The sequence below is a fragment of the Labeo rohita genome, chromosome 22 (genome assembly GCF_022985175.1).
Source record: "Labeo rohita strain BAU-BD-2019 chromosome 22, IGBB_LRoh.1.0, whole genome shotgun sequence".
Taxonomy (NCBI): domain Eukaryota; kingdom Metazoa; phylum Chordata; class Actinopteri; order Cypriniformes; family Cyprinidae; genus Labeo; species Labeo rohita.
Window position 1 is genome coordinate 34,288,164 of NC_066890.1, and position 24,408 is coordinate 34,312,571.

Here is a 24,408-nt window from a genome sequence, read left to right on the forward strand (position 1 = left end):
CCTATGATCATCTAGAGAGCAGTTAGCGTGTGCAATTAGCACCTCAAGGCTTGTTAACTGCAAATGTACGTCCTCCTTAAAGGCTTTTTAATTTCCTTTGTATGTATTCTAATTTGAGAGGGCCATCATAATCTTGACCTCATGTTTGTAATGGCTTATCTCATTATCTGCAGTTTTGTACTCTAAAAGTGGAGCATAAACATTAAGCTTCAACATATTTCAGATCCCTTTTGTGTGGCTGCATCTATTTTGGGGTCCCATCCTTACCTCAAAAATGGGTCAGTAAGGTTTAATTTGTAGAAATAATTTCACTCAAGTCGCTTTTTTGAATCAGAATATCCTGGAATGAGTTCAAACATGACTGTTGCGGTTTGGAAGTAACTTTGTTTACTTTTTTGGCTTTTTTAGAGTGTTTAATTGCTAGATATTATTCCAAAGTAGTTTTCCTTTCCAGTCTGTCATCGAAAATTACAAGCTTCACCTGAAACCACTTATCTGTTTTCGACTGACATCACTAAAGAGCTCCGTTTTCAACTTCCACCCTTCAAACTTGAGAAACCATGTTTAATGATCTACTCAGTCCCTGATGGAAATCAAGTCCCGTGCTACATTTTGTCTCATTTACACTTGAATGTGGAGAAACTGTACCTTTAAAGATACAACAGCTCTATACCTTTAACCCGTCTGGGGTTTGAGGGTGATTTAGGGCCCTGGAAATGTTGCTTATAAACATATACATGGCTAAAGTCTGACAATACTGTATTCAACACAAACAGGGCAACAATAATATGTGAGCAGCATGTATGTACATCATTGTGTTTTTGAGAAAGCAACATTTATGCATAGTTAGTGAAAAACTAAAATATTTAAGTCACTGCAATAAGGGTATAAAGCACATACAGAACATTTGTTCACAAGACATTTATTTACCTCTAAAATGTTCATAGTAGTACCTCAACACTGCTGTGTGTGCACTTGGATGAGTTAAATGCAGAGCACAAATTCCGAGTATGGGACACCATGCTGGCCACACGTCACTTTCACTTCCACTTTAACATTCAGTTTTATTTAAAGTGCTCCTATTATGCCTTTTCAAATATGATCTTTCATGCAGTGTGTCATGTAGCTGTATGTGAACAAAGCTGTATCTGCAAAGTTGTGAAGCCGATAGTGCACAATAAAGTTATTGTCTATCAAAAAAAAGAGTCGGCTCACAATCGCCTGAACGAGTCGTCAGGAATTTGAATCTTTTTCTGTTACGGCCACACGTCACGAAGTAACACATTTGCATAATGTCCGCCCACGTTCTACGTCGCGAACAACTTGCCCGCCCACAAACGGTAAAATTTCCATGTGGAAATTTACACGTACATTATACAGAAGACGCTGTATCCTACGCTGTGAGTAAAATTGTTATATATTCACTTCCAAAAGATGAATCTACAAAGATCGTATTTTCTAGCAATCGTTCAAAATACGTAGTTGTGTATGTTATGTTGTGTAACAGCCCTGCACATGTCATGCTAACCGGCTAAATCACGCTTCTGTAGTTCTGTTGTTCAGCTGTGGACCCACTGTAGTCTGACAATTTGTGATTGATGCAGCTTGACTGTCTGTCTGTCTCATTAGTTGGAGTAATAAAGGATGGTGCATGAAGCGGCTTTCACACCGAATGCGGAAAGCGCTGTGCTATGAAACCCATTTGTTTCAATTGCTTCCGCCCTGTGAGGATGCCTTGTTTCTGCCTCGACCAAAGCACATGCGCTCTGAAGGGCTGCACTAAACCCAGCGGCCAGTGCTTTCCGCGTTCGGTGTGAAAGCCGCCTTAATGCATTATACAGTGTTGAAGTTGACAACATAGAGGTGTGCCCGGTTCGCTTACTTAAGCAAATTGCGAGCACTTTCCACGGTAGACCGTGCTAACTTGTCGATCAGCCACTTCAGCCGTTTCATCGTCAGACTCTGGCTGGAATTGGTATGGTAAAATCGATGCCATCTTTTCAGTGTACTGACAAGTATTCAGGGCTGTCAGTCAGTTATGGCAAAGGCCATTTCATTCTCCAACACGCTGTACATGGTAGACCAATCATAAAGGACTGCGCCATCTGACCAATCACAGCAGTGAGGGCTCACGGAAAGGAGGGGTTTAGAGAGACTGATTCTTCGAAGTGCTTCGCACTAGTCGTTTACGAATCATTTAGAAATGGGGTAAAATTAAATCTATTTTTGGAGAAAACTAGTGTTTTTTGACCTTGCATGCATGTAAACCTGTTTTGGGAGTCTATTAAAACAATATTAGCAACCTTTAAAATGGCATAATAGAAGCTCTTTAATGGTATGTATTACTACTCTAAGTTGCTAATATGCACCTTTAGGGGTAGATGAGGTACAAAGTTGTGCCACAAGGGTAATGCCCCAGTGTCCAGCTGTTGTACCCTTACAGGTTCTTATACCCCTTTTTATGACAGTGGACTATCCGAATCCACCTAGAAATAAGGGGGCTGCCCCAGTGTTCAGCTGTTCTACTCTTACAGGTTGCTATACCCCTTTTTATGACAGTGGACTATCCGAATCCACCTAGAAATGAGGGGACTGCCCCAGTGTCCAGCTGTTGTACCCCTTTTTATGACAGTGGACTATCCGATTCCACCTAGAAATGAGGGTACTGCACCAGTGTCCAGCTGTTGTACTCTTACAGGTTGTTATACACCTTTTTATGACAGTGGACTATCCAATTCCACCTAGAAATGAGGGTGCTGTCCCAGTGTCCAGCTGTTGTACACTTACAGGTTGTTGTACCCCCTTTATTTGACAGTGTGCTCTCTGATTCCACATAGAAATGGACTGTGAATGGTAGAGGAGAGGAAAAACACATCCCAGTTAGAATTTCTGAACTTTCCAGGAGGATTCGAAAACAACATTAGCAAAAACAAACAAACCCTGTTAGCACTATACTTGCTTCCACTGTAACTGAAGATAAATCTTGGATTTCATCAACTGTGCAAAGGTCAGAATTCCTCAGGAAGACTACTTAACCATATTTTCCTTTGAATTCATGCAGGTTTCTGTTCTGGACGGAGTGGGGCCAAAGTCCTACTATCTCCAGGTCACGTCTCGATGGTTCAGAGCAGTCCGTGCTTGTTAGCACCGGACTAGCAAGGCCTAACGGCATCTCCATAGACTACCAGGTCTGCCTCCTTTACATGTTTACGCTTGCAGTCCAGGTTGATTTCATGGCTTATTTTGCAGCTTTAGTGCAGCGAGATCATATAACCCTTAGTTCTTAATACAGCAGATGCATGATGTTTGTCTTCCAACTGCGTTGTAGGAAAATAAATTATACTGGTGTGACGCCCGGAACAACAAGATCGAAAGAATCAACCTTGAGCGGGGTGAGCAGAGGGAGATTGTGTTCTCATCGAGTGGGGTGGATATGTTTTCCATAGCAGTCTTTGGGGCTTACCTCTTCTGGTCTGACAGGTAATTTATTTTTCCACAAATGTTACAGTTTCTAAGAATGACCCAGGAATGCACATACCGTCTCATTTTCCCTACAAGGTTGTGATGCCTAGTGCAAAAAGACACATTTGATTATTTCAGAATCTCTTGCAGTTCAATGTCATTCCAAGGATGAGTTACCTCACCTTCTGTTAGACCAGCTGTGTACTGTATTTTAATGAGTTCTTTGGTTTTAATTAGTCGAGGGCCATTGATTAGCAAGTGTCAAACTTTCGGTCTTGTGCCCCTACGATGGTAGAGCCTACGCCAATGGATCCATCCGCCGTGCTTCCAAGAAAGACGCCGTGGACGTAGTGACCATCAGGAGCGGCTTGGGCGTCAGTCTGAAAGATGTGAAGGTCTTTAACCAGGATCGGGAGAAAGGTTGAGGTTTCACTTAATGGCAATTTTCCTGTTCTTTGAGCATTGCACCAATGCACACAAGTACAAGTTTGTCCCAGATAAAGCAGGGGTGTCCAGCTTCTGGAGGACCATCTTTTTGCAGAGTTTAGCTCCAACCAAAATGGTTGTAGTATCCCTAAAGACCTTGATTAGCTGGTTCAGAGGTGATTAATGAGCACTACAGCTAAAATCGAAAGGAAAGTGGCCCTCCAGGAGCAGGATTGGAAACTCCTGCTGATAAGCAAACAACTGACGATGCACACCATATGTAAAAGATCAATTAGACTTGCTGTCAATAGCAGTAAATGTCTGAGAAAGTTGTTTTTTGAGCTTCACAAAAAAGGAATAGCTCATCCAAACATGATGAAACCCTTTCAAATTACACTTGAATTTTGTTTGCATGCTGTATCGATTATCTCAAAGCTATTGTTAGGTGATATCATTTGTTTAGACCATGGATCACCAGACTCGGTCATGGAGGGCCGGTGTTCTACAGAGTTTAGCTCCAACCCAAATTATACACACCTGAAGCCAGCTAATCAAGGTCTTACTAGGTATACTTAGAACTTCCAGACCAGTGTGTTGAGGCAAGTTGGAGCTAAACTGTGCAGGACACCTGCCCTCCAGGATCATGTTTGGTGACCACTGGTTTAGACCACATTTATCAAACTCTGCTCCTGGAGAGCCACTGTCCTGTAAAGCAGAGCTTCCCAACTCTAGCCCTCGAGATCCACTTTGCTCAGACTCACCTGCTTTTAACTTTCTAGCATTCCTGAAGTTTAGCTATTAAGTCACTTTTTGAATCAGAATAGCCTGGAATGACTTCAAAGATCACTGTTGCAGTTTGGAAGTTATTTTGCCTTTTTGTGTGAACAATTAATTGCTACATATTATTCTAAAGTAGTTTTCCTTGCAGCCCGTCATCGAAATAACAAGCTTCACCTGAAACCACTTTTCTGTTTTCGACTGACATCACCAAAAGACTCAGTTTTTGACTTTCACCCTTCAAACTCGAGAAACCATGTTTAGTGATCCATTCAGTCCCCGATGGACATTCTAGCAATCCAGAAAACCTGGATTTGCTTATTCATGTGTGTTTGATTAGGGTTGGGGCTAAACTCTGCAGAAGAGTGAACCTCGAGGGCTAAAGTTAAGAAACCCCTGTTACAGAGTACACCTGCTTGGAAGTTTCTAGTAATCCTTAAGTCCTTGATTAGCTGTGTTCAGTTAGGCTTAGGGGCTAAACTCTGCAGGACAGTGTCCTTTCAGGACTGACTTTGACATCTCTAGTTTAGAGCCTGATCTTGGATTTTCTGTCTTGCCCAGGTACGAACGCTTGCAGCAAGGCGAACGGAGGATGCCAGCAGCTTTGTTTTTACTTGGGGAATAACCGGAAACAATGTGCTTGTGCCCACGGATATCTTGCTCAGGATGGACTTAGGTGCAACAGGTACGAGGGTTACCTGCTGTACTCTGAGAGGACCGTTTTGAGGAGTATTCATCTTTCTGACGAGAATAACCTCAACTCGCCTATTAGGGCATACGAGAACCCAAATTATTTTAAAAATGTTATCGCTTTGGCCTTTGATCATCGTCAGAAAGTGCACGGAACCAATCGGATTTTCTTCAGCGATGTTCATTATGGGAATATACAAGTGATCAGCGACGACTGGACTGGACGGCGCGTCATTGCTGAGAGTAAGTAATTGTGTTTTATTACTTTTCTTGCCTATGTGTTTTTGACTGAAAATAATTGTTTTTTAGTTGTTTTGAGAATCCTTTCATGAATTCATGCTGACGTTTGCTATGTTTTCTTAGACTTTTAGTGTCTTCAAAAGCTCATACTGGATGAAGTGTAGATAAAACGACAATGTCTGGTGTGACTTAAACGTTGTTTAGATAGCTGATACCTTCTAAATAATGCTGATGCATTTTCAGACATCCTTAATGTTTTAGTTTATATCATGTCTGTAAAATGGAAATTGCTTGTATGCATTTGTCAAAAGTTTTAGACCTTTTGCACATCACTCCTATTGGAACGTCCAGCCTGATATTGTCTGTCCACAGTACTTTCGTAACACATTTATTTGCTTTATTTGCAATGCAGCTCATATTTGTAGCGGCATCACGGCCAATTAACTGTGGTAAAATGTAAATAAATTATCCATACAGGGTACAGCCAATTACTCTGATAAAGCAGCAGCCCAGTAGCCGGCATTGAAATTCATACCTCTTGTGATTTATCAGGCCCTAACCTTGTCAACATTAACACACGTCTCATTTAATCAGTATGCCATTAACCTGCAGAGCTGTCAGTTCGCAGCTGCCGTGCTGAACGATAGCTTGCCTGAGAGGAATTGTGATATTTGTCAAACGAGGCCGTGGCAGGCGCTCATATTGTTATACCTGACCCTAGATGCTAAGCTTTATCCTGTGTCATGAATTCACGCTGATATATTGCAAGCATGTATGTTGGTGTTCGGCTGATAAACAGCTTGTCGAGGGCTGATAGAGGTGAAGAATGGTAGCTGTTTAGTTGAAATGGCTTTTTTATATTAGCTGATTTGTGACGATAGAAGTTTTTTAAATGTTCAGTTTAAACTGGCTCGTCAGGGCGGTAAAAAAGGATGAATCTCATAAAACCTGTCATGAATGCGAATGGGAACTTTTCATAAGTTTTGAATTTGCAGTGAAATCTGGACCTGGACATGTTTTTGTACATTTCATCTGACAACTATAACTGTATTGCTTCAGTATCTCCCAAGAGCAGCTTTTGTTGACAGGACGGTTCAAATCTGACATATTGCAGCTTCTCCAAATCAAAGCCAGTTCAAGGCCAGGCGGTTGCTCGGCTCGATGACTTTTACTCAGACCTCCCTAGTTTTCACCAGTGCTGGTGATTAAAGACTTCGTTTTTGTCACGCTGTTAACAATGCACCCAGATCTTTTTATTGACAACAGCTCAACCTGTTCATTCAGCGTGAACTTTTACAGACAGAGGAATCACACCTAATCTCGCTCGCTCTTCATGTATACGACTGTCAAAACTGTCATATGCGCACCCTGCCTGCCTCTTCCTTTACTTGCAAAAGAGCTTTGGGGTTATTTAACACTTAAATTTCATCATGTTTATTCTTGCAAGCTGTTGATGACTTTTTTTAAGGGCATGCTTAATCTAAAAATAAAACATACGTCATCATTTATTCATTTTGCTGTTGAAAACCTGTTTGACTTACTTTCTTCTGTGCAACACAAAAGAAGACATTTTAATAAATGACATAGTTGCTCATTTCCATGCAATACCAATGAATGAGAACTGAAGTTTCCAAGCTTCAAACACGAAAAAGTTACTTTGCTCTTTTGTGTTTATTCATTCATTCATTCATAGTGGAACTGTGCAATGCATATTATCACTATAGTTTTGCTCACAATATAAAATTTGGAATCGGGAATTCTAATTTTCTTAGAAAATACTGTTTTGTGGCAACCTCAAGTTTGTGCTGTTCATTTCTTGAAAAAATTGTTGGGCTAAATATTTAGTATGTAATTTACATATGGATTTATTTATATAGCAGATGCTTTTATCCAGAGCAACTTTTTTTTTCTTTTTCTTTTGGGTGAACGGTTCCTTGCTAGTAATATAGTTTCAGACATTGTTCAGAATAGTACAAGCTATAGTAGTTACAGTAAAAACTTTATATTTAAGCTATTGTTCACTAAGAAAAGTAGAGATGCCAGAATTATGAGTTAATTATGAAAAATTATGAGTTCTTTCAAGTCAGATCTTTTGAATGAATCAGTCTATCTAAATGGTTAATTGATCTAAATCCCAAGTTTAAATGATTGAGCCAGTCAGTCTTGAGTCAATATATCAAAAAGCATATTGTATAAATGTCAAAATTTGGAAAAATATCAAGTTTCTAGTGAGCTGTTAACTTCTGAATTCCGACTGAGTCAGTGAATTAAACTCGAGAACTAGATCAGTCTGTTTTGTGAATGAATCATTCAGATCATTAAAAAAGATTCAAAAAAATATTCACTCTTGATTCTGGCATCTCGGCTTCTCTTATGAACGTCCCAGATTAAGTGAATAATTACTTAGATTTGAAGTTTTTCACTCAAAACATATCATATGACTAAAAAGATGTATATCAAAAATTGACAAAACTTAATATGAAGTTTTCGAGTGAACTGTTAACTATATCAGTCATTCAGACCAGTTTTGTAAACTAAGTTGACTGGTTCATTAAAAATGTCAAAAGATTCGCTCATAATTTTGCCATCTAATTTAGTGAATAAAGACTAAATTTCCAAGTTTTTTTTTTTTTTTGTCCCTTATGTACCTTTTTATGTCCTTTTTAAAGCATGAACGTTCCAGTCCTCATTTTTTGTAGTTGCACAAAAAGAATAATTTGTATAGTTCTTGGTATCGGTCTAAATGACCGATGACTGATTATCGGTGCCGATACAAAGCATTTTTTTAATGGTTATCGGTATAACCATTAAAAAAATGCTTAATATCGGAGCCAATAATTCACCAGACTGATAATCGATCGACCCCTGGTTATTAACATTGTTAAATATAATCTTTAACTAATTTGCAAAAAACAAAATTAATATATGTTTAGCTTGTATTTATTCAATAATATATAAACAGAATAAGATTTCTCTTTTTTGTTTAAAGTTAAACTACAACCTAAAACTACAGAGACATATATAAAAAAGACAAACACAAAACACTTAAACTTATTAAACTTATTAAAATGGGGAAAAAATCATATATCAATATTAACATACAACTTACTACACTGTAAAAATTTGCTGAGTCAACTTAAAATAATTTGTTACCTGGCTGCCTTAAAATTTTAAGTTCAGTCAACTCAAAAAAAGTTTTGTCAACTTGAAATGTCAAGCTGTACTAAGTTGATTCAACTTAAAATTTTAAGGCAGCTGGGTAACTGGGTTTAACAAACCAAATTGTTTGTTAAGTCAACTCAAATGTCTAAGTTGTCACTTAGTACAACTTAACATTTCAAGTTGACTATACTTCAGTTGACTGAACTTAAAATTTTAAGGCAGCAGGGTAACAAATTATTATAAGTTGACTCAACAAATTGTGTTTTCTTTTTGTTTGTTTGTTTTTACAGCGTATACTATAAACTAAAAAGAAAAATAAGGAAAAAAAGACTTCAATTTAATGACTTAAATTTCAAGTTTTTCACTCAAAATTATCATATGTCTTCAGAAGACTTTTAAATATAGCATTTTGTGTCTCATGCACTTTTCTATGCACTTATCTTATGTCCTTTTTAAAGCGTGAACGTTCCAGTCCTCATTTTTGGTAGTTGCATAAAAAGAATAATTTGTAGAATTCTTTAAAATTTTATCTTTTGTGTTTTGCGACAGCATTAAGGTGAATAAATGATAACAAGTTTTTTTAGTTTTGGCAGAACAGTCTCTTTAAAATAACACTTTTTTGCTGTATTCACACTTCAGGGTTATTTTTAGACACGTTAGTAAGCTACAAAAAGGCTAATCAGTATAGAAAACACAAAGAGCAAACAACACCAAAGCATAATTAGGCATTTAAGGGAGACATTTCTGGTTTGTGAATGAAAAGAGTGCCCATTGTTATTCAGCGGCAATCTGTGAGAGAATATTAGAAAGAATTAAAGGTTTTACTTAGTCAAGACTACACAGGCGCACAAGACGTCCAGCCCTGAAGGCTTTTTATCCGTGTGTGAGGAAAATCGATTGCGGGTCAGGGGTGAAAGAGAGCTACTGTGAGAGGATTGGCTTGGAGAGAGAGACATGCAGAGGGAAGACGTCAGACAGACAGCAAGCGTGAACTATGCCAGAGGGGTTCGACAGCACATGATCAGCCGTCAGGCTTTTAGAGAAAGAGCGAGAGACAGCGATGCTGCGTCTCCGCTGGAGGAAATCTGTCTTTGTTAGCCATGAGGATGGTGATGGATAGCAGGCGGGATGTGATCAGTTGACACACACATAATATATCGTACAGGAGATGTTTCCAAGGCAACACGCATCTTGCGTAACTCTCGTCGGAGCCCGAAGTGAAAATGTCATGTCACCTTCATTCCTAAAACCAGTCATTTTCATCTGGAGCCTTGTTCCTGATGACCTCTGATAAACAAATACCAGGTTATTGCTGTTTAAAGTCAAGTTTGCTTTCTTAGCACTTGTTCCTGGTCTTATTGTGAACGATTTTTCTGTGGATGCACAATATGTTGGTATCATAGTGGGTTTAGTGTTTAAGATCAATATTGCATATTTATTTTCACATTCTTATTTCCTGTTTTTTGCATTTTAGATTTCCATTGGCATCATTTAACACTCGCTTAAAGGTGTGTAAAGGTCATGACAACTCTTTAGAGTTTAGAAATTTACAGATAATGTACTCACCCCCTTGTCATCCAAGATGTTCATGTTTTTCTTCAGTTGTAAAGAAATTATGTTTTTCAAGGAAAACATTTGGGCATTTTTCTTCATATAGTGGACTTCTATGGTGCCCTGAGTTTTAACTTTCAAAATGCAGTTTAAATGCGGCTTCAAACGATCCCAAATGCGATTGTAAACGATCCCAGCCGATAATATAATAATACAATTTATATAATTTTTAATGTCAAACGTTCGTCTTGTCTTACTCTGCCTGGACTGTTTTTTTCGGTTCGTGACAGTTAGGGTATGTCGAAACTTCAAAATCATCCTATATCGCTGTTTTACCTTGTTAAGGGTGTTTGATCTTCTTTGCATGTTCACTTTGCAAAGACTGGGTCGGTACTTCTGCAGCAATGTAGGATGATTTTGAAATGATTTTTGAAGAAAATACGATAAGAGTTTTTCAACATATCCTAACTGTCTTAAACCAGGATACACAAAGTTCAGAAAGAGAAAGACAAGATGAACGTTTAAGATTTAAAAGTATTTAAATTGTATTTTTTTAATGAAAATAACCTATCGTTTCACTAGATAAGACCCTTTAAAACTGCATTATGGAAGTTCAAACTTGGGGCACCATATCAGTCCATTATATGGAGAAAAATCCTGAAATGTTTTCCTCAAAAAACATAATTTCTTTATGACTGAAGAAAGAAAGACATGAACATCTTGGATGACAAGGGGGTGAGTACATTATCTGTACATTTTTGTTCTGGAATTGGTCTTCTCATTTAATATGTTTGGTGTTGGCAGAATAGATCTGCTACGCTGCTGCTGTAAACATGTAAAAGAACCAACTTGGTCTCATGACGAAAACGTACCTCGAAGGCAGAAATACGTATGCCATATATGTTTTGTGACATATTCGAGGTGAAATGTCCACTGCTTTTGAGTTATATTATTGGCAAATCGGTTTTGGAAATGACCAATACCAATAACCATTGCAGAATGCTTAATATCGGCACCGATAATTGGCTAGGCTGATTTATATATAATATAATATAATAATATAATCTTTAACAAATCTCAAAAAAAGGAATATGTGTTTAACCTTTATTTATTCAATAATATACAAACAGGATAAGATTTCTAATTTTTGTTTAAAGCTGAAGTACTAAAATGTGTAAATCTAAATAAACTACAACCTAAGAACAATATGTGTTTTTCAGGGCCGACGCAATACTGATAATTTAAGATCAAGTAGACCAATAACCGATATTTTGAATATATATATATATATATATATATGTGTGTGTGTCTGGTGTAAAAAATAAAAAATATTGTACATTTTAAGAATATTAAGGGCTCTGACAAAAAAAAAAAAAATTCCTTAAATCATTTTAAATTATTTAATCAAATTGCTTTTGGAAATGACCGATACCGATAACTATTAAAAATCATTAATATTGGCCTTGCCAATAATCAGCCAGCCCTATAATCGGTCGATCCCCTATTTAATAACATTGTTAAATATAAATAACAAATCTCAAAATAAAAAGGAATATGTGTTTAACTTTTATTTATTCAGTAATATACGAGCAGAATAAGATTTCTAATTTTTGTTTAAAGTTGAAGTGCTAAAATGTGTAAATCTAAATAAACTACAACCTAAGACCAATATGTGTTTTTCAGGGCTGATGCGATACCGATAATTTAAGATCAATAACTGATATTTAGAACCATATATATATGTCTGGCGTAAAAATGAAAAATTTTGTAAGTTTTAAAAACAACAAGGGCTCTGACAGAAAATTTCTGTGATTATTTAAAATTATTTAATCAGCAAATTGGTTTTGGAAATGACCGATACCGATAACCATTAAAAATGCTTAATATCAGCCTTGCCAATAATCAGCCAGGCCTGTAATCGGTCGACCCCTATTTAATAACATTGTTAAATATAATCTTTAACAAGTCTCAAAAAGTAGTACGTGTTTCACTTGTATATTTATTCAGTAATATGCGAAAAGAATAAGATTTCTCATTTTTGTTTAAAGTTGATGTACTAAAATATGTAAAACTAAATAAACTACAAACTAAAACTATATAGACATATATAAAAACAAACAAACAAACAAACAAATGTGTGTGATACTGATTATTACAGATCAAGTAGACCGATAACTGATATTTTGAACAGATATATATGTCTGGTGTAAAAATGAAAATTTAAGAATAACAAGGACTCTGACAAAAACTGTATTTTAAATGCTTTTAAATTATTTAATCAGCAAATCGGTTTTGGAAATGACTGATATCGATAACCGTTAAAAAATGCTTAATATCGGCACCGATAATTGACCAGGCTGATCGGTCGATTTGTTAAATATAATCTTTAACAAATCTCAAAAAGTAATGCATGTTTAACTTGTATATTTATTCAATAATATACAAAAAGAATAAGATTTCTCATTTTTGTTTAAAGTTGATGTACTAGAATATGTAAAACTAAATAAACTGCAATCTAAAACTATACATACACATTAAAAAGACAAACACAAAACACTAAAACTTGTTACTAAAACTTTAACAAAAATTAAAATGAAAAAAATCACATATCAGTATTAACATAGAACTTTAATACTATATACTAGTATATAAATTATACTAGAATTACACTGTATATAATGAAATTAATAAGAACTGCTCTCAAAAATGTTTTCTTTATAGTTTAAATAAGAAATATAATTAATAAGAAAAATGAATAATAAAAAACAATGCATGAAATCTCCTTCTGACTTTTGAACACATTCATACTTAAGTTTAGTTTTTTAAATGTACATTTAAAATCATGTCTGAAATATGCCAACTAATGGCTTAGAAAAGTGATATTAATTCTGAAAAATAAAGTGATAGCATGAGTTAAGCTTGATGTTATCTAATGTAATGACATTTTTAAGTATGATTCCAATTCAATTATCTCATAAATCATTTGATATCGATAGATTCTGGTTTGTTTCTGCAGATGGTCAATTTTTACTATTCCAGCAAGTTCTGGCTAATATCGAACCCTGTCCATTAAACATCTGTCTACTCCTAAAACCTGACAGTACAGATGCTAAATGTGTTGCAAAAGACATTTTATGTTGTCTGTAAGTGTTTGTGACGCATGATGGATTGCAGATGTTAGCAAATCTGCAAACACTTTGCAACAAAGTTTGTGGGGATCTAGAGGAGACACGTGAGATTACACTGGTTGTTTTCTCAAATTTAAGTGTCAGTTTGCTCTTTATTGATTCTCGCTGCTGTGTTGTAGAAACAGTTGCGCTATTGACTATATTTGTGTTTTTTCTTTTCTACGGTCAATTGCAAATGGTCTAAAGTAATTTATTGTGGTGGTTTGGAATAGGCCGGTGTCGTATTGTCCTCATTCAGCGCAGTTGGCTTCCTGCTTTACGCTTGTTAAATCCTTGTTATGCTTACTGCAAGTAATCTAGCAGAGCCTGTGTGTCCTATTCAGTGCCAGTCACTTTCTCTGTCAGGCTCTACGGGGGTTCTGAAGATGTGGAACCGCATCCCAAAAAAGTGAAATATTTCTGCAGGGCTTCTTCAAACACGCTGCTCAGGTTGCAGTGCGATAAACTCGAAAGAGTTCTTTTTTTTTTTCCCCCATGCATTATGCAATTGCAAGATCAAAAAGACTGCATAATCGTTTCATCAGTGCACGATTTTGTTTTTCACAAAAAGGCCAAAGCAGGTTATAAAAATGCGCTGAACTTTGCGTCGGGTCGTACATGATGTGGTTGCATATAGGAAATGCGAGAGGTGACTGTTAAATCAGCTGCTGCAGTGTTGAGTTATTTACAAAGAAAACTTTTTTTATTTTTTTTAAATGTAATAATTAAGAAAAATAATGAAAATGTATATATTTCATTTGACAGATGAATAAAAGAAAACGTTTGACAAGTGGATTAAAAATTAAAAATGAAAGTATTTATTATTAAAATTGCTATTTGATTTTAAATTGATGTTAAATTAATTAAAATCTGCCACATTAAAATATAAAGAAAAAGCAAAGAGTAAAGTTGTTATATTATTTTGTGAATAAAATTAGGTATAATATTGTATAATATGTGGCTATACTATAAATTATTAAATAAAAAATACAGCATTCTAAAAAATAGTTTTTTTTTTTATTATTTCAACTAAAGTGCTGTTTTAATATTACTTGAAATATTATAATTTATAATATATTATTTTGTTACATTTAATTGCATTTTTATACTTAATTAAACTATTTTAAATATGAATTTATTTGTCAGTGTTTAATTTTTCAATGTAAATATTAGATTTTTATTTTTCACCTGAAAAGCTGCAAGACATCAAGTCATAAAATTAGTTATAATGTTTTATTTCTATTTTCTATTGTATTTTTATTTATTTTGTAGCTTTTTATTATTATTATTATTATTTCCCGCTGTTGTATAAAAATATTCTAATATTTTATGGTTACATTTAACTGCATATTTAAACTTGTTTTAATGTTTTTAATATGTCTATTTATTTATATATATATATATATATATATATATATATATATATATGTGTGTATATATATATATATATATATATATTTTTTTTTTTATGTTTCCTTTTTTGCTTTGTTTTTGAGAATAAAGTTGTTATATTACAATAATAAAGTTCTGTGAATAAAGTCATTAAATTAGGCATAATATTGTGTGAAAATACTAGAAATTATAAAAAAACAATATTCTGATAAGTCTTTTATTCTCTAAATATTACGTAGATTTTGTGACAAATTTATCTTAAATCTTACATATTGTAATTGTTTTATTTTATTTTTATTTATTTTAACATGGAACTGAATTGTTGTTATTATATGAAATATATGAAATAAATGTTGTGAATATTATATGAAATACTATTATTTATGATATAGTAATATATTATTTTAATATGACATTTAATTGCATTTTTATAAATGAACTATTTTAAACTATTTTAAAGTTGTTATATTACAATAATAAAGTTTTGTGAATATACTATAAATTATATTAAAAAAATACAATATTCTAAAAAATTTTTAATTCTCTAAATATTACTTACACAAATTTATCTTAAATCTTCTTTTATATTTTCAATGTTTTATTTTAATTTATTTTAACATGGAACAAAATTGCTGTGGTAATATTATATGAAATACTATAATTTATAATATAATCATTTATTTATTTTATTGTTACATTTAATTGCAATCTTCAAATTAAGTAAACAATTTTAAATGTTTATTTATTTGTAAATGTTTTATTTTTTAATGTAAATATTACATTTTTATTTTTCACCTGGAAAACTGCAAGACATCAAGTCTTTTTTTTTTTTTTTTTTTTTTAATAAAACTTAAACCATTAGTAATCATTAAATAATCCATTTGTAATGTCTATTTATTTATGCATTTTAAGTTTCTATATTTTTGTTTTTGTTTCTATTTTGCTTTATTGTTTAAAATAAAGTTTTATTATATTACAACAAAGTTTTGTGAATAAAGTGATCAAATTAGGCATAATGTTGTGTGAATATACTATAAATTATTAAAGAAAACACAGTATTCTGAAAAGTAATTTATTCTCTAAATATTACTTTTCTTTTTCTTTTTAAAATATTTTTTTATATTTTCATTGTTTTTTTAAATTAATTTTTATTAAACTAAATTGCTGTGCTAATATATGATATGAAATATTATAATTCCTAATAATTGATTATTTTATTGTTACATTTCATTGCATTTTTATACTTAGATTATTTTAAATGTTTAGTTATTTGTCAATGTTTCATATTCGTTCTTTTTTATCTTTATTTATTGTTTATTATTATGTTTGCCTTTGTTGCTGTATAAAAAATATTACAATATTTTATTGTTACATTTAACTACATTAAAACTTGATTTAAATAAATCATTTATTATGTCTAGATATTTATTTATTTATATTATTTGTCAGGTTTCTATTTTTGTTCTATTTTTGCTTTATTTTATATATTAACATGGAAATAAATTTTAGTGTTTGCAATTTTATAAAATACAAATATATTGTAAAATGTCATAACATTTTAACTTATTTTTTGACTGTATATATATATATATATATATATATGATCAAGCAGTTCTTTACAAAGAGCTACAAGGTGTATTTTTCCTTTTTAAAGATGTCGATTTAGTATTGACGCAGATTTCCACAACACATCTTGACCTTTTCTGACACCTAGCTGTTTTTCATCGACCATCTGTTTGCTTTTTCTTCATTTGAAATCACTTCTGAAATAACCTGTGGAGGTGTTTGCCTGCCATTCGGTTTTATGGCCTTCAGATCAGTTGCTTGTGGGCTTCAATGCTTTTTATATCTTATGTGATTGATAGAAGGTTTGAAATGACAAGATAAACCTATGTGTGCTTCATTTCAGGCTTTAAAGTTTGTGTAGTTTGTCACTGTCTGTATGTGACTGAAGAGTACTTGTGCCGTTAGCATTGACGTTGCGTGTCCTTCTCTAGATGTTGGTTCTGTGGAGGGGCTGGCGTACCACCGAGGATGGGACGTCCTGTACTGGACGAGCTCCACCACAGCTACTGTCACCCGCCACAGCATTGACCAGACCAGACCAAACGCCTTCAGCAGAGACACGGTGGTCTCCCTGTCTGAGGAGGACCATCCGCATGTCCTCACTCTGGACGAATGTCAGAAGTAAGTCAAAAGGAATTTTTTCATTTTCCTACGTCGAAGTTCTTTAGTTATCCTAACATGAAATTAACATTTCAATCTGAATGACGACTTTTTTCGAAAGAGCTTTCCTCTTTAAACTGGATATGCAGACAGATTTTTTTTAAAGCAAAAAAAAGGATAGTTTTTTAAAGTAAAAAAAAAAAAATGTTTAAAAAAAATATTTATAACATATAAAATGCATATTATTATTATTATTGTTATTATTATAGAAATAAATGTTACACAAATATTTATACAATATAAGATGCATATACATATGCATATTATTAGTATTAGTAGTATTATAGAAATAAATGGTACACAAATATTTATATATTATAAATTATATTTATTAGTATAGATAAATTTCACCAAAAAATCACCAAAATACAGCCATTCAGGAATTGAAAATGCATTTTATTTTTTATTTTAAATTTATTTATTTATTTATTTATTTATTTATTTATTCATTTATTCATTCATTCATTCATTCATTCATTTATTTTTATTCTAAATTTAATTTATTAATTATTATTATTATTATTATTATAAATGTTACCCAAATATTTTACACCAAAATACAGCCATTCGTTGAATTGAAATTTATTTTTATTTGTCTGTTTGTTTGTTTGTTTGTTTGTTTAATATTTGTATTCTAAATTTAATTTATTATTATTATTATTATTATTATTATAAATGTTAAACAAATATTTTACACCAAAATACAGCCAATCATTGAATTGAAATTTAATTTAATTTAATTTAATTTAATTTAATTTAATTTTTTATTTTATTCATATTTTTATTCTAAATTTAAAGTATTACAACTATATCGATAAATAAATATTTTTGTTAGTACAGATACAACTTTTTCAACTAAAATGGAGCTGGTTGGCAATTGATTATATATAAATATATGTTCATTTGTGAAATTATATATTTTTATATTATAAATTAATTTATTTCATATATTTTTATTTATTATTTCATGTCACGGAGGCAAGACAGGAAATGAATGATCGAGGAAAGGTCCCTGTGTAGCGTGGTGGAGAACTCATACGCGGAAACACACGAGTGAGCAGGTTAGCCACGCGATTGATCTGAGAACGCTCCGTCTACGGAGTAGAGATTCCCACCAGGAAATCCGCGTTCCCACACGCACACAGACGAGTATATAAAATAGATCCGCTGAGCGGTACTCACGTGAGTAGAGAGATGGCGATGAGAAATGTTTTTCACAGTAGTCCAACATGAACTCAATGTCTGGTGCAAACCAAACCTTACTTCCTGTTTATATACCCGTGGAGATTACTTCCGATGCCTTGTGACCTCACGTGATCCGGTGCGTGTGACAGTACCCCCCCCTCCAGGACCGGCACCAGACGGTCCCGGAGAGGAGGATACCCGACGACGGTAGTCCTGGATGAGAGTGGGATCCAGTATGAACCGTCCGGGAACCCAAGACCGCTCCTCCGGACCGTAGCCTTCCCAGTCGACGAGATACTGGATGCCACGGCCACGGCGGCGCGAGTCGAGGATTCTCCGAACGGTGTAGGCAGGACCACCGTCAATAATCCGGGGTGGGGGGGAGTGGGAATCTGGGGAGACAGAGGAGAGAAGAAAACAGGTTTTAGTTGTGATTGATGGAAAACGGGATGGATCCGGAGGGAAGCAGGCAGCTGGAGCCGGAAGGTGACAGGGTTTAATCGGTGGGTGATCTTGAAGGGGCCGATGTGGCGGGAAGTGAGTTTCTTGGAGTCTGTCTTAAGGTTGATGTTCCTGGTGGATAAGTAAACCCTGTCACCCACATGGAACAGTCGTCCCGGAGGGTGTCGGCGGCGGTGCTGAATGATGTAACGTCGGTTGGTTTTCTGGATGGCAGCACGAGCGTGATTCCAAAGCCGCCGACACCGGCGGACCAACTGTTGGGCGGACGGAACTTCAACCTCCGGTTCCTGATGTTCAAATATGGGAGGTTGAAATCCGTAGCATACCTCGAATGGACTTAGGCCGGTGGTGGTGAAGGTGTGGAGGTTGTTGGATAGTTCAGCCCAAACGAGGTAGCTAGCCCAAGAGCGCTAATGCTCGCTGGCAAAGCATCGGAGGTAGCGCTCTAGTTGTTGGTTGGCCCGCTCTGTCTGGCCGTTGGTCTGAGGATGGAACAGAAAGAAGACAGACTGGAGGTGGTTCCGACCAGACGGCAGAAGGCCTGCCAGAATTTGGCCGTGAACTGGGGCCCTCTGTCCGAGACGATGTCCTTGGGAAACCCATGCAGGTGGACTACGTGTTCGAGAATTAACTCAGCGGTGGTTTTAGCAGAGGGGAGTCCGGAGAGAGCCACCAGGTGCACAGCCTTAGAGAAGCAATCCACGATGGTTAGGATGGTGTTCTTTCCTTGGGATTCGGGAAGTCCAGTGACGAAGTCGAGGGAGATGTGAGTCCAGGGTCGTTTTGGTAAGGGGAGGGGCTGCAACTCCCCGGTGGAGGGCGCATTGATGGTCTTGGAGCGGGCACAGATGTTACAGGCCTGGACGTACTCCTGTACGTCCCTCCGCAGCGTCCTCCACCAAAACGCTCGAGAGATGAAACTGATGGTCCGCTGGACTCCCGGATGACCCGGCAACGTGGAATCGTGTCCCCACTGAAGCACCTCCTGGCGCAGGGCGCTGGGGACAAAGAGGCGTCCAGTGGGTGTGTCCGATGGTGGGGGTTCCTGGCCGTGACCTTGGCGGACTCTCTCTTCTAACCCCCACCGGAGAAAAGCCAAGATGATGTGTGGCGGCAGGACAGGCGCGGGTTCCGAGGAGGTGGTGTCTTTTTGGTGTTGGCGTGAGAGTGCATCGGCTTTGGTGTTCTTTGAGCCTGGGCGGTATGAGAGGTGAAAGTTGAAGTGTTCGAAGAATAGGGCCCACCGCGCCTGCCTGGGGTTGAGTTGTTTGGCCTGTCGGATGACTGTGAGATTCTGATGATCAGTCCAGACGGTGAATGGGTCACTGCCGCCCTGGAGCCAATGACGCCATTCCTCCAGAGCCCACTTGATGGCCAACAGTTCACGGTCCCCTACCCCGTAACGCTGCTGAGTGAGATTGAACTTTCTGGAGAAAAAACTACAGGGATGTAGTTTCTCATCTGGACCGCGTTGGGAGAGAACGGCTCCTACACCCACATCGGCGGCGTCCACCTCCATAATGAAGGATCTGGCCGGGTCAGGGTGAATGAGGACAGGGGCCGAGGTGAATTGGTGGCAGAGTGTCTTGAAGGCTTGGATGGCTTCCGGAGTGAGGTGAAATTCTCCGCGAGATGGTTTGGTGAGAGCAGTGAGAGGCGCTGCAGTTGAACTGAAGCCCCGGATGAAACGCCTATAGAAGTTGGCGAACCCCAGAAAACGTTGTAGCTGCTTAAGCGACGTAGGTAGGGGCCACGAACGCACAGCTTCCAGCTTCTGGGGATCCATGGCCACACCCTGGGCAGATATTACAAACCCGAGAAATGTGGTGGTGTGCTGGTGGAAAGCACATTTTTCCAACTTACAGAACAACTGGTGGGCCAGCAACCTCTGTAAAACTGCCCGGACATGCTGAGTATGCTCTTCTAGAGTCTTAGAGTAGATGAGGATGTCGTCCAGGTAAGCATAGCACCATCTACCCAGCATGTCCCGGAGAACGTCATTGATGAAATGTTGAAAGGCCGCCGGACTGTTGCATAATCCGAACGGCATCACGAGGGTCTCGTAGTGACCGGTGGGGGTTAGGAAGGCCGTCTTCCACTCATCACCCTCTCTGATGCGGACCAGATTGTATGCGCTCCGTAAGTCCAACTTCGTGAAGAAGTGGGCACCAGAGAGGGCGTCCAGGGCGGTGTTAGTAAGTGAAAGTGGGTGCCGGTTTTTGATGGTGATCTGATTGAGCCCCCGATAATCGACACAAGGGCGGAGACCCCCGTCCTTCTTTTTGACGAAGAAGAACCCCGTGGATGGTACCGGCGCGGAGTCCCTCAGCCACGTACTCTTCCATAGCTCGATGTTCGTCTGCCGATAGTGAGTATAAGTGGCCGTGGGGTGGTACCGCGCCCGGCACGAGGTCGATGGCGGGATCGTAGGGGCGATGAGGAGGCGGCCGGGCCGCGCTGCGCTTGCTAAAGACCTCGGCCAAGTCACGGTACTGGACGGGAATGGCCTCAAGGTCGACATCGGAGGCCTCGGACTCCCCGGAACACGTCCCAACCTTAGCCCGGAGACAGAGCTCCTGACAAGTCGCGCCCCAGTGCACAATCCGGTTGGATGTCCAGGAGATGAAGGGGTCGTGAGCGACCAGCCACGGGTGTCCGAGGATGATGGGAGGTGAGGAAATCTTCGTGATGTAAAATTGGATGTTTTCTGAGTGTGAGTCGATTAGCAGAGTGAGTTTTCTTTAGTGCGATGAGTGATGGGGCTGAAATTTAGGGGGCGACCGTCAATGGCTGTGATGTTAAGAGGTTGGGATAACACCTCGGTTACAATCCCCAGTTGGGCAGCATAAGCTTGATCGATGAAATTCCCAGCCGCACCCGAGTCAACGAATGCGGTGGTCACGATCCGTTGGTGGCCCAAGAGGATTGATACCTGGAGCAGCAGCCGGGAAATGACGGGCTCAGGGTAGGATTTGGCAACGTTGGAACCAGATGAAGACCTCCCCCTCTGACCTCTGTCCGTTTCCTGGACGCAGAGGGCAGATGGCGCGATGGTGGTCCGGGGAGGCGCAATAGGCACAAAGCCCCTCGCGGTAGCGTCTAGCCCTCTCTGCTGCCGACAGGGAAGTGCGTCCTATTTGCATGGGTTCCCCAGCTCTGCCGGAATGGGCCTCTGAGGCGACTGGTGGAGGCGGAGGAGACGCAGTGACAGCGTGGAAGGTGGATGGTTCAGGTGACCTCTGGTGGCTGGTGGATCCTGCGAAAGAGCGAAAAACAGATTTAGTGGAGTGAGACATTCTTTGATCCACCCGGAGGGCTAGTTGTATCATGCCCTCCAGGGTGGCAGGAAGCTCCCGCACAGCCAATTCGTCCTTGAGACGGTTAGAAAGTCCTTCATAATAGGCTGTGCGGAGAGCAGCGTCGCTCCAAGTGGTCTGAACGGCCAGTGTGCGGAATTCCGTGGTGTATTTGCTGACGCTGCGACCCCCTTTGTTTGAGATGGTACAGATGAGAATCCACCTCCACCTCGCTCTCAGGATGTTGGAAGGCGGTTCTGAGTTCGGCGGTAAACGCAGGATATAAGTGGGCGGAGTCTCCATCGGCTCTCAGAACCGCCGTAGCCCACTCTGCTGCCTGCCCCGTGAGGAGTGATGTGAGGAGAGCGATCCGGCTGCAGTCTGTGGGGTAGCGTGATGGCTGAAACTCGAACACAAGAGAGAGGTTAGTGAGAAAAACATCACACCTGGTACCGGACCCATCCCATTTGTCCGGAAGTGAAATTTTGGGTTGATTGGAGGGAGGAATTTGATGGATTGGTTCGGCGGGAGGAGTCTGAGCAGCGGCCAGGTCGTCGTGATCTGCTTGCAGGGCGGTGAGATCCGAGCGGAGATTCGCGCACTCCGCCCGAAGACCCGCGGTTTCAGAACGCAGCGCGGTGATCTCCGCCCGGCAACCCACCAACTCCTGCCGCAGATTCACGAGTTCCGTAGTCTGCTGCTGCAGAACTCCCCACAGATGCCTACGTCTACGGAGTAGAGATTCCCACCAGGAAATCCGTGTTCCCACACGCACACAGACGAGTATATAAAATAGATCCGCTGAGCGGTACTCACGTGAGTAGAGAGATGGCGATGAGAGATGACCTTCACAGTAGTCCAACATGAACTCAGTGTCTGGTGCAAACCAAACCTTACTTCCTGTTTATATACCCGCGGAGATTACTTCCGATGCCTCGTGACCTCACGTGATCCGGTGCGTGTGACATTTCATATGTTTTTCTTAAATATAATTTTCATAATTGATTGTTTGTGCAATTATATTAATACTCTGTTTAATGCTAAAAAAGTAATTATGTATTTATATTAAACATTTATATTAAAAAATGTATATTATTATTATATTATTATATATTATATATTATTATATTATATTATATATTATTATATATATTATTATTTAATGTAATTTTTATACCTGATTGCTTGTGCAATTGAAGTTATACTCTTTTCAATGTTAAAAAAAAAAAAAAAAGTATCTTCCAAGTCCAAATACTTACTTTTAATTAAAGTAAAATAAAACCGCCTCAAATGCTAAAAGTTTCTGCATTCCACCTCACCTCAAAATAACCCTTGTTGATAAATTTGTTTTGATGTCTGTCTTTCCAAAAGGTCAATTAAGGGAGGGATCCTCTAGTTATTTCGGAGTAATTAGGCGCCGGACCACATACAGAGTATTAATTTTACATCAGTGAGTTATGAGCATCATAAAGATTCAAATTTAAAATCAGTGTGACCTGTGCTACAGAGATTCGCAGTATTAATCTCCAAACACATTTGCATCTCTTGATCTCTGTCAGCAATTCCTTTTATTTTCAAATTAGAAAACATTAATTAACTTTCACTTTTATGCATTTATTTATTTATTATTTTTCTACTTTGGCAATTTGCTGCCCTGCTGAACTGTTCGCAATTGACTTTTACTGTCATCTAGCACAGTGGTTCCCAACTAAGTTTAAAGTAAACATCGATCACAAGCCATACACAATCAGCATCGGACAGTGAAATAAAATGTATCAAAGTAAATATATAACATATTTGGTATAAGCAGCTAAAATGTTAATACTTACCTGTAAGAAACATTTTGTGGTCAGCACGAACCATGTTTATCAAGTGAAACTGTAGTTTTATTCAAGATTTTAAAGTTAGCATCTGATTAGCATCTGGATGAATTTGCACCTAAATACCACAAAGTTAGACTGAACACAATTTTTGACATCCACAAAAATAAAAAAAAAAAAAACTTGATAACTTGTTATTATAACTGTGCTTTATTTAGCATTTAGCATCATTTAGGATTTCAGTTTCAGTTTTCTAGGATTGAAACTGCCTAGCCTATCATGAATTCTAAGATATTTTGATACAAACTGAGATTATGAAAGAGATTGTACTTTGTTTACTTAGATTTTACCTCAGTTGTCTACATTTACATTGACTTTAGCATTTCCCGCCACTTTTTGCTAAATTCTATTCAGTCAGATGTGGAAATTTCCTGTTTCTGTCAGACTTTCGACTATAAACATTGCTTGATGTTTGAAAATGTTGTGTATGGAAGCAAAAATGATAGCTAGCATTAGCTTTACTTGAATTGCTAAGTGCAAACAATGTTATGC

At 37.5% G+C, this 24,408-nt stretch overlaps 1 protein-coding gene across 1 annotated transcript in view; it reads left to right on the plus strand.

The window, feature by feature from the left end:
• The window catches only part of lrp1ba (low density lipoprotein receptor-related protein 1Ba), a 387,570-nt gene that overhangs the window by 212,119 nt on the left and 151,043 nt on the right, over positions 1-24,408 (plus strand). The window contains exons 38-54 of the mRNA XM_051094447.1: positions 3,062-3,188; positions 3,329-3,480; positions 3,758-3,882; positions 5,227-5,598; positions 16,865-17,054; positions 18,428-18,699; positions 18,864-19,047; positions 19,348-19,447; positions 19,630-19,791; positions 19,978-20,152; positions 20,219-20,355; positions 20,668-20,697; positions 20,980-21,073; positions 21,120-21,411; positions 21,863-21,972; positions 22,277-22,424; positions 22,608-22,819. Of these exons, the coding sequence (XP_050950404.1) occupies positions 3,062-3,188; positions 3,329-3,480; positions 3,758-3,882; positions 5,227-5,598; positions 16,865-17,054; positions 18,428-18,699; positions 18,864-19,047; positions 19,348-19,447; positions 19,630-19,791; positions 19,978-20,152; positions 20,219-20,355; positions 20,668-20,697; positions 20,980-21,073; positions 21,120-21,411; positions 21,863-21,972; positions 22,277-22,424; positions 22,608-22,819 (2,882 nt within the window). The remainder of the gene's footprint in view (positions 1-3,061; positions 3,189-3,328; positions 3,481-3,757; positions 3,883-5,226; positions 5,599-16,864; positions 17,055-18,427; positions 18,700-18,863; positions 19,048-19,347; positions 19,448-19,629; positions 19,792-19,977; positions 20,153-20,218; positions 20,356-20,667; positions 20,698-20,979; positions 21,074-21,119; positions 21,412-21,862; positions 21,973-22,276; positions 22,425-22,607; positions 22,820-24,408) is intronic.